Source organism: Aotus nancymaae, unplaced genomic scaffold (assembly GCF_030222135.1).
Source record: "Aotus nancymaae isolate 86718 unplaced genomic scaffold, 86718_ANA_hifiasm-v0.15.2.pri h1tg000006l, whole genome shotgun sequence".
Lineage (NCBI taxonomy): Eukaryota > Metazoa > Chordata > Mammalia > Primates > Aotidae > Aotus > Aotus nancymaae.
This window is the reverse complement of record NW_026988417.1, coordinates 1,272,653-1,283,340: the sequence shown is the minus strand read 5'-3', so window position 1 is coordinate 1,283,340 and position 10,688 is coordinate 1,272,653. Positions and strand designations below refer to the sequence as shown.

At 63.4% G+C, this 10,688-nt stretch overlaps 1 protein-coding gene across 1 annotated transcript; it reads left to right on the top strand.

Annotated features, from left to right (window-relative positions):
- The first annotated feature begins 9,354 nt into the window (after positions 1-9,354).
- On the top strand, positions 9,355-10,456 carry LOC135270094 (uncharacterized). The gene is given in 6 exon segments (XM_064364992.1): positions 9,355-9,379; positions 9,487-10,017; positions 10,020-10,184; positions 10,187-10,354; positions 10,357-10,401; positions 10,404-10,456. Coding segments are annotated over 6 exon segments (987 nt in total).
- Positions 10,457-10,688: the final 232 nt, after the last annotated feature.

The following is a 10,688-nucleotide window of genomic DNA, read 5'->3' as shown; positions in this document are numbered from 1 at the left end:
GCGTGCCTAGCATCTGTTCTAGCGACTGTGTCTCACGAGGATACGGGTGAGCCTCAGTCCCGGCTATGGTGACCTCCAGGGCCCAGCTCAGCCTCTCTGAAGCGGGCAGCCCGAGAGAGACCCAGACACAGTGCTGTGGCAGGTTGGGCAGTGGTCTCTGTGGGTCCCGGGCCTGGCCCTCTGCCCGCTTCATCTGTGGGACACTGTAGGGTCCTGGCGTGGAGGCGGGCTGCTGAAGTGCCCCTCCGGGAGGGGAGCAGTGTGCCAGGCCGGGCCGTTGTGTTGATGATGGTCTGACTGGCCGAGGTCCTGCCCCATGGCCCACCCACTCCCTTCTTGGCTTACCTCCCTCAGGCCGGCCTGCAGCCCGGGAAGACTGTGGGCCACAGGAGGGGCCACAGCAGATGTCAGGGCCCAGGAAGCTGCCCAGACCACGGGTCAGCCAGCCTACAGAAATGTGCAAAAAAGCCGAAAGGGGTCGCCCCTCACCTTGGCCCACAGCCGGACCTGTTTACTGGTGTCCTCTTCGAAACCCCAGCCTCCTGGTTCCTCCGAGTTTCCTTTGGAAGTGTGGTCCATGCGTGTCAGCAGAGTCCCAGCTCATTTTATGAGATTAACTTTGATGCCAGACACCCCGGAGGAGCGCTTGCAGGCAGACTCCTGCAGGTGGGTCCCGGTACTGCAAGGAGGGCCTGCAGCGGGCGCTGGGGGAACCCGCGTCCCTTTGGGACGTCCCTGGCCTGAGCCTTTCCCTGCATGCAGGCGGGTTCTGCCAGCCCAAGTGTCCAGACCCTGCAGCGTCAGTCCCCAAGTGTCAGCCTCCCCCTGCTCCCCGCCCCATCTAAAGCAGAAGCAGCGGGGAGGCCACTGCCTTTGGTGGGGTGCCCCGTCCTACCTGGCTCTGCACCCCGGGGCCCGCAGAGGTCTCTTGGGTATGGGCAGTGGTTCCTGGTCTCGAGGCCCACAGAGGGCAGCCCTGCCTCCCTGACCGAGGCCTCTGCCTCCTTCCCCTCAGGACACCCAGCCCATCTCTGACCTGCTTGGAGCCCCTCATCCTGGAGCCCCCAGACCACTGAGGGAGGTGGCCTGGGCTGATGGGAAGGGTGGGTTCTGGACACGATTAAAGAGCTGTCCCTGGTTTCGCCGACACAGGCATTGGGTGTGAGGAGGGGCAGGCAAGGTGACCAAGGGTCTGGGGTGCTGGCTGGAGCTGACGTTTTCTGATACCGTTGGTGGGGGCTGCAGAGGCAGCGGTGGGAAGACCAGGAGTTCCACGCTGATTGCTGGCTTGAGCCTCTGCACAGGCAAGCCCTGGGCTGGGTCACTGGGCCCTGGTCAGCCCCCAGGGCAGCCGAGGGTGGGGCTGCCCTCCCAGCTCCAGCTGGAGACAGGCCACGCCCTGAGAGGCAGCCAGGCACCGGCAGTGTGGACTGGACACAGGCCCGGAGGCTCCCACTCAGCTGGTCTCAGTGTTTCCAAGTCAAAGGGTCGGTTTTCCCTGCAGGAAGGGAACGCCGCCAACGGCTGTCCGCGGTGCAAGGCTGGCGGCCAGGGAGCCAGGACGCTGAAGTGTGGCTCTGAGTCTGGGCTGTAAGGGACAGAAAACAGTCAGAAAAATGTTTGGAGCCTCAAGACGAACCTCCCCTTGGTGCCGCCTCCAGGGAGTCACCCCGCCCAGCCAGGCCCCAGGAGGGGTGCTGGTAGCAGAAGGTGGTGGGGGGGCCTCAGCCTCGGTTTCCTCACTGGTGAAATGGGCAGCACGGCTCATCTCCCTGGAGGCTGGCATTAGACTGGAGATTGTGCTAAAACCCTAAGACACGAACGTGAAATAAGGTTTGTGTGTTGGAAGGGAAGAGAGAAGCTGCTGGTGTTTGCTGACAAACATCTGTGTAGAAAATCCAAGAAAATCAGCCAAAGCCTGCAGCTAATCCTGGGCCTGGCCAGGTGGCCTCACGGGAGCACCGGTGGTGCAGACAGCGGGTGCCTGTGACGGGATGCGTCCTGCTCTGTCCTCACGATGCAGGGTCCGGCCCGCTAGCCCGATTCCGCAGTGAGCACAGTGGCCAGAACCTGGTCCCAGCCGCTGGCACCCGGCTGGTAAAGACCGTGGGAGTGACCGGGGCCGCCAGCCTCCATGGTGAACAGTGAGGCCATCAGATGAGACAGGCTGTGCTTGTGGGGCGGGCTGGTAACATCGTAAAATACTGCGCTTTAAATGACTTCGTCACCTTCCCAGGCGAAATCTCAGCCGCTTACGTTGAACAAGTTCAACAGTTCTATCCCCAAGTTTATACGGAGCAACAAAGGTCTATGAATCTGGGCTCGTGCAACTCAGGTGTATTCAAAAGGGAACAGCCACAGCACCCTCCTGGTTCTGACGCCGAGGGCTTTGGGGCGGCGGACGGTGGGGAGGCGGTGGGGCCCGCTGGCTTGGTGTACGTGTGCGTACGTGCAGGTGCGTGGGTATCTGGTGGGCAGGCGTGTGCTTATGCGTGTGAACTGGAGATGTGCTCGAGGGCACAGGTCCTGGGCCCGCATGGGTAAAACGAACCCTGGTATGCCAACCACGGAGGCGTGGGCGGCCCCCGAACTCGGACAGCAGAGGCACAGACCGTGAAGCCGAGGACATGGCCTTCGTGTGTTCACACCTTGCCCAGAGTCCATTCAAGAAAGGTCCGCAGAAAGGGCTGAGAACAGGTGGCAGGGCACACCCTCCAGGCGAGCAAGGGCCCTGCTGGGACCCCTGGAGCAGGAGGAGGCCGTGATTCTCAGGTCTGGCGTAGGGCTCGGGGGCAGGAGGGGTGGAACCGGGGAGGGTCAGGCAGCGGCCGCCCTGGCTCCTCGGGCTACTGCGCCTTGGCAGAGAACTCTCCTTTGGCTGCTGACAAACACCTGGGCTCTGGCCTCTCTAGACCTCCGCCCAGGCACGGGAGCAAGGGGAGGCTGCAGGCAGCTCCAGGGACCTGGACAGGAAGTTGGGAGGGTCAGGACAGTTCCTTTGGGTGGCCCAAGCAGGGCACGGGATGGGGAGCCAGGCTCTTTGGGATCCCCACCCCAGGCTGGGCCCCCACCCCCTCCTGCCTTCTCTCCCCACTGTGGGCCCAGAACTGACCCCGAGGAGGCCGGGAAGCACCTACCACCCCCACCCCTAGCTGCTCTCAGCCAGAGCCCAGCTGGACTTGCAGGATTGATTTTCCAGCAAAAACAGCAGAGAAGCCCAAGAGAGGCCCAGCTGCACAAGCCCTCCCAGGCCTGCCCCCGCTGCCGGCACTCCCTGCAGCAAGGAAAACCATCTGGCCACTGGGCCCTGAGCCCGGCGCCCGGAGGAGGACCTCAGGCCCGCCGAGCAGCTCTGCTCCCCAGGCTGGCCCCGGGCCTCTACCCGCCTGACCCGCTCCCCTCGGCATCGAGCCCCGGCAGGGACGGGGTGGCCCGGCCAGGGTGTGGCCCAAGTCGGTGTCCCCAGCCCCTCTGAGCACCAGTACTGCTGAGTCTACCTCCGCTCCCCCAGGCTCCTGACCGCTCCCCTGGACAGAGACAGCCTCAGCCGCCGCTGGCCCGACCCTCAAACAGCAGTCAAGGGCTTCCCACGCAGGGTCCGCACACATCCCCGAGAGGCAGGTTATGCGACTTGAACAAGACCAAGGATAGGCAGCCGGACCCTCCCTGCACCTGAAGCGCGGGGCCTGCGTGCGCCGGCTCCTCCAGGGCGGCCTATCGCTGCACTTGCTTTGAAACCAGCTGCTGACCCCGTTGCTCAGTGGCAGCAGCACCTGCAGGACCCCACCGTGGAGGGCTCGCCACGGCCTCTCCAGGTCCTTGACACGAGCTGGCTCCAGCAGGGGGGCGGGACCACTCTGGAGGACGCCGGGGCCAGCCGGGACTATGGATGCTGGTGGGACAGAGGGTGGCGAGGAGCTAGACTCACCCACGGCACTCCCAGCCCCTGCAGGTGTCTGGAGCTCCAGCCTCCCCTACTCTGTGCGGTGGGTGGTCACACCTAGCAGGGCCCAGCTGCTTACCCAGAGAGTAGGTTCTGAGCAGCAGCCTGGGGTCCCAGGCCAGCCTCTGCCCAGCCCCACACTCACCCAACAGTGCCTCCCCAGCACTGCCCCGCACCTGCCCACACAAACCCCAGCCCCTTCCGCCTGCCCACCACCCGCCCTGTACCTGCTCACACATAACCCCATCCATCCCCCCCGGCCCCATCCACCTCCACCCACCTCCAACCGCCCACACCTGCCCCACGACCCCCACTGCCTCTTCCGCTGTCCCCATCACTCCCACATGTCCCCTCACCTGTCCACTCGTGGTCAAAGTCACGTGCTATACACCCAGCCCACACCTGGGGTTCACCTGGGGCTGGGGTTTGCTCTCTGCTCCTGGCTGGATGCTCTGGCTCTTCTGCCTGCTGAGGGATACCTCCCAGGGCAAGCTGCCTCCCCACCAGAAGCCTCAGGCCCTCCCTGCCTCCCCTCTCTGCCTGCAGAGCTGAGCCCGAAGAGGTTCCTTCTATTCCAAGAGCCCCACTCGACCTGCTGGGTTCCCATGCCCTGAGGAGCTGCCGCTCTTGCTGGGCACCCCGGCCCACCCACAGGGGACACATCTATCCTGGAGGAGGCATTTGCTGTGGGTCCCTGCCCCGGGGCCTCCAGGTCACTCCCTCTTCTCATCCGTCACAGCGTGGCCCTCCCTCTGGCCCCAGAATCTGGGCTGCCAGCTTCCCCCTGCTCTAGCAGAGCCGTGGCTAGGCCAGGCCAAGGGCCGACACCTCCCAGCCCGGTCAGCTCAGCCTAAGCCCACAGTCAGCCAGGGGAGCCGGGGGCTGCAGCCGGGCGAGTGACTGAGTGGCACCCACAGGCCCTGGTCAGGGCCCTCTCCAGTCTGGTGTGCCCTGAGACGCGGCTCCTGTGGGGGCGTGCAGGGACTCAGGAGGAGCAGTGAGGGACGCCCTCCTGCTCACGGCCCCAGGTTGACCTTGGGTGGGGCAGGGTCACCCTGACAGCTCCCAGCCCAGTGCCGCGGGAGGAGTCCAGGCAGGAGAAGCCCACCTGGGACACGCAAACCCAACACTGGGTGTGGCCTCTCCCCAAAAGCTCCGCTTCCCCACCCCCCAACTCCCTGGTCAGGTAGCCAGGAGAGCTGCAAGTGGGCATCAGGGGTGGAGAGTGGCTTCCTGTGGCCTCAACCCCCCGGCCCAAGCGAGGAGGCCTCAGGGGCCCCTCCTGGACCTTCCTGCCCATCCACGCTGAGGGTCCCGGGTTGTCGGCCGAGGCCCTGCATGACTTCTGAGGTGAGGTGAGAGGGGCCCCTGGTGGGGCCTGGGTGGGTGTTTGTGAGTGGGGCATCTGAGTGAAGGAGCCCGGGAGGGCCTGGAGGGCCTGGGGCCATGGAGACACCAGCATGTCCCTTGATCAACACCGAACGACAGCCCCCCCGGCAACCCTCCCTGAGGCTGCCACAGGCACTGCTGGCAGAAGCCTCGGATGCTTGGGCTGGCGGAGGGGAGGGCCAGGCAGCTCTGGTGGGGCCTCTGGGGACAGGGATGCGGGGGGCCAGGATTCTCGGTTTTAACCCTGAATCCTAGCAGCCCTGCAGGTCCCCTGGGTGCTGGGCACTGCTCTCCGTGGACAAAGCCCACAGCTCCGTGGGTACCAGCGGCAGTTCTGGTAAAGACGTGGACGTGGACAAGTTGCCCCGGATGCAGCTGCTCCGAGGAGGCCCTGCTCGAAAGTGCCTCCCCTGTGCCCAGCGTGAGCACTGGGGCTCAGCCAGCGCCACCTCCTGTGTCCAGGAGCCCTGGACATGGCCTCTTCCCCAGGACCTCAGCCAGGCGCTGTCTCCACCCATGGCCAGTTCCTCTCCATGTGCCCCAGGGTCCTGCCCTATGCGCAGTCCAGGCAGCGTAACGGGAGGGCATGGGCAGGGCCTGGGGAGGGGACAGCTGGGTCTTCTGCCTCGACCACAGGGACAGGCCAGGCCTCACAGCCAAGCACCCCGGAGGAGCTGGGCACACGCAGCCGGAGAGAGGCTGCTCCCCGGCACGCTGCTGTGACTCCACGCAGACCTCGGAAATGGATCGGAAGACAGAGGTGAGCTTACGAGGGCGGCCGTGCACAGCGTTCAGAGTCAGGACTCAGCTCTTTCAGATTCCAGCGCTCCCAGTTAGGAGGGACGACGAAGAAAGACAAGGCACCATTTTCAACAAAAAGTGTGCACTTCTAGGAGCAAACGGCGGCAGGTCCATACCCGTTAGAGAGGGCCTGAGGCCTGGCGGCTGCAGACCAGCAACACGGCCGGTCTGCCCCGGGCGGCACGAGGCACCGTCCCCCGCAGGCAATTAAAACACCAGAGAACCCCGGAACCAGGTAGACTGACTGTGAAGTTAACATGGAAAAGTAAGAAAACGAAGGAAATTCTGGAACAAAAGAGCAACAGGAGAGCTGTGGCCACCAGGCTTTAACACGCACCGGCAGGCCGCAGCTGCCCAGCCCCGTGTGGGGCCGGTGTGTGGTCAGTCACGGTGAAAGACGGTGGCGAACACACAGGCAGCACAGACACGCTAAAGGGGACGTCTCGAATCCGGGAGGGACTGTGGCCAAATAAACAGCGTGAAGCCTCCTCCCGGGTCTGTGTCCTGCAGACGGTCAGTGCCGTCCAATGTTTCGGGGACCCCTGCATCAGGCTGGGGTCACACGGCAGCATTTCTCTGTATTTCTGGCCAGTGACTGAGCGAAGGGATGTGTATCGGCTCCAGGGTGAGGCAGTGAAAACCCGACGTGCTAAAGAACTCTTACAGGTCAGCAATAAAGTTTAAAAATGGGCAAAGGATCCGAATAGATGTTTTTTCAAATCATGTATACACCAGCCAACAAGCTCAGGGCAAAGTGCCTAACACCGTGAGCCACCAGGAAATGCAAATCAGAACCTCACGAGGCCCCGCCTCACAGCCACTGGGATGTCTGGAGCCAGATGCATCAGCCGTGTCAGGGCAGAGACACGGGAAGCTCGCGTGCAGCAGCACGAGACGGTGCGGCCGTTCTGTTCTTCAAAGCGTGAAGTCGAATTTCCACGTGACCCAGCAATCCCACGCCTGGGGACACGTCCCTGAGAATCAGAAACGTGTGTCCACACAAAAGCTCATCACAAGTGTTCCTAGTAGCATTATCCGAAATAGCCCCAAAGTGGACCCAGCTACGTGTCCGTCGGCTGATGGGCAGATGGGCACCCTGTGGCCCGGCCCCGCTGTGCCACTCGCCTGCAGCTCTGGCCCACGCTCCACAGCAGATGAACATCTGCTAAGCGGAAGAGGTCAGACGCGGACTGCCACAGATCACATGGGACCACTTATGTCAAGTGTCTGGAAAGGGCAGGTCCCTGGCGACACTGCGTAGGCTCCCGGCTGCCTGGGGCTAGGGGAGAGGGCACAGCTGGGAGGAAACGGGAAGCGTCTCAGTCCATCCCCGCTGCTATAACCAAACACCCCAGACTGAGTAATTTATAAGCAACAGAAATGTATTTCCTGCAGTTCTCAAGCTGGGAAGTCCAAGATCCAGGCGCCGGCAGGCCGGGGTCTGCCGAGGGCAGCTCCGAGGGTGATCAGCCTCCCATAAAGCAGCCCAGCTAGTTCCTTCCAGCCCTTTTATGAGGGCCCTGAGGGCAGGAGCATTGCAGGGTGGGCCCCTGAGGCACCGCTGGGACCAAAGTGCTCACAGCCTGCCTGTTCTCCCCAGATCCTGGCCCAGCCCTCCTTGGCCGCCCCAGCCACGGTCAGGCAGGCGTGGGCGCAGCCCCACCCATTGCTCCCGAGGGCGAATGTGGTGGGCCTTGGTGGCATCCACACGGCACTGACCCTGCAGGCCACGGTGGCCTCCACCCAGATTTCAAAGTGTGTTGCTGACAGCCTTGGGGCCCAGGCAGAGACTCATCGTGGGGGCAGAGCTGCCTTGGAGTCCCCACCCGGGCAATGCCCAGTGGAGCTGAGGCAGGGGCTGCCTCCGAGGCCCCAGGACTTCAGGGCCACCAACGAGCAACCGCAGCCCGGGAGAGCTGCAGGCAGGAGACTCTGACCCACGAGTGCTGCGTGGGCTGAGCCCAGAGAAGCCTGGGGCCCAGCCCTGCCCCGCGTGGCTGCAAGGTGGGCATGGATTCCAAGATCATCCCCAAGCCTGAGTGTCACTCTGTCTGCCCTGCTGCGTTTGGACTTACCTGGGCTTGCTCTTCTCTTTTCTTGCCTATTTCTCCCTTTTGGAATAGAAATGTTTGTCGTGAACCTGCCCCACTGCATTTGGGGAGCACGTAACGCTTGTTTCAGGGGCTCACAGCTGCAGGGGAGCCCGCCTTCAGATGGCTTGTGCCTGGAGGCTCGCCCCCTCTGAAGCAGGTGAGACTTGGAGCTTCAGAGTTGTGAGTAGGTGCTAGGATGAGTTAAGACTGGGGCGATTGGGGTGGAATGAATGTATTTTTTGATGTTTAATCCTGAGTGTCACCTTGACTGGATTGAAGGATGCAAAGCACTGATCCTGGGTGTGTCTGTGAGGGTGCTGCCACAGGAGATTACCACTGGAGTCAGTGGATGGGAGAGGCAGGCCCACCCTCCACCCGGGTGGGCACCGTCTCATCAGCTGCCAGCGCGGCCGGGATAGAGCAGGCAGAGGACCATGGAAGGACTGGGCTGGCTGAGTCTTCCGGCCTCCGTCTTTCTCCCGTGCGGGGTGCTTCCTGCTCTCCGACCTCGGACTCCGAGTTCTTCAGCTGTGGGGCTCTTGGACTCACACCGGTGGTTTGTCAGGGGCTCTCGGGGCTTCGGCCACAGACACGGCTGCGCCGTCAGCGTCCCTACCGTTGAGGTGTCGGGCCTGGGACCGGCTTCCTGGCGCCTCAGCTTGCGGACGGCCTGTCGTGGGACCTCACCTTGTGATCGCGTGAGTCAGTTCTCAGAAACCCCCTTCACAGATGCATGGATCCTATTAGTCCCGTCCCTCTAGAGAACGCTGACTCGTACGATTTTGTGAGGAGGGCGAGTTCTGGGCCGGCGTTCAGTGCTACACCTGGAAACTTGCATCCTCCGCAGCCCACGCTGAAACTTAGACCCCCTGCAGCCAGGCCGGGAGGTGGGGCCCGATGGGAGGTATGTGACCCACTCACCAGGCAGGGCCCTTATGGCTCGTGGGGCAGGCCCACCCTCCAGCCGTCGTGGAAGAGGAGAGCCGACGTGGCCCTGCTGGCGCCTTGGCCTCCAGACGAGAGGCAGGAAGTCTCTGTTGATAAACTGCTGTCTGGTTTCTGTTGTGGCCACACTCAAACCACGGCCGGGAGCGGCTGCTAACAGGCACGGGACGTCTTCTGCGGATGATGCACGCGTTCCGGAATGAGATGAGTGGGGATGGTGGCACAACTCCGTGGTTATACTAAGAAGCGCTGAACGGTGCTCTTTAAAGGGTGACTTGTGGGCGTGAACTACACCTCAGTGAAGCTGTTTTTCAGGAATCAGGGGAGCCACTGTGGAGGCCACGCCTCAAGAAGGCAGCACCGGAAAACCAGAAACTGCGCTGGGTCCCCCGTGCGGCAGGTGCTCCCGGGATGTGGACGGGGTGAAGGCAGTCTTCTCTGTGGTCACATGCGTGCGCTGGCGCCTTCTCTCTCAGGGCCTCCTCCCTCCCTGCGTGGTTTGGGGTCTGTTCCTGAAAACACAAACGCCCTGGTCACGAACACCTGCCTGCATTGCTGGCCACAGGCCTGGCCTGGAGAAACCCACACGCTCTTCAGAGAGGCTAGCTCTGGGCGTGGCAGTGCCTGAAGCCAGTGGGCTGGGAACTCACAGCTGGGACACTCAGAGTGGGCAGGGTGGGCACAGGGCCCCAGCATGGCAAGAGGCCAGTCCACCCCCTCTTTGTCACCGATCACATCCCGTGGGGAAAGAGGCTGGAGGGGCTGGGGCATCTGCATTTGGCCTGCAGGGAATCTGTGTCCCCCTGACTGTCGGTGGCCGGGGAGGGCCGCGTGGGCAGGCTGCACCTAAGGCCCCCCAGGCCAACCTGGTCAGGCTGAGAGGGGGAAGGGGCAGGAAGCCTCAGCCCGGACCAGGTATGGTGTGAACAGCTCACATGGGAGGGGCCGGAACAGTCCAGAAGGCCTGAGCATACAGGTCTGCTGCAGCAGAGCCAGGAGGGCACGGGACGCACAGGTCCAGGGCAGAGGCACCACGTGGGGCTCGGCCCGTGGTCGGGGTCATGCCTGGTTGGTGGCACTGAGGACCCTGCAGCCTTGGCCCCCCTCTCCGGGAGCTGATCTCCTCCACATAGTCAGAGCAAAGGCAGGCACCAGAGGGGCCAGAGGTGTGGGGGGCTGCACCCCAGTCTCCCCCTTACCACCCCATCCAGTGATGTCCACGCAGATGGGAGGTTGTGAGGGGCGTCCACACCTGGTCTGCTGCAGCCGCCCAGCTTCCTGCTAGGGAGATGGAGCCGGTGCTGATGGGGAACAGCTGTTGTGGGGCAGCCAGAGGAAACCACGTTTCCGTGGGGTGAGCTCATGGTTTACGTGTTCCCCGCCAGATCCATAACGTCCTGGAGGCAGAAACGCAGAGGCCGCCCCCGCCCCCGCCCAGCCTCCGCTGCTCTGACACCAGGGCCGCTCAGCCGTCCTTGCCCTGCCCGCACCCCGTCCTGACGCCCCCTCCTCCCTCC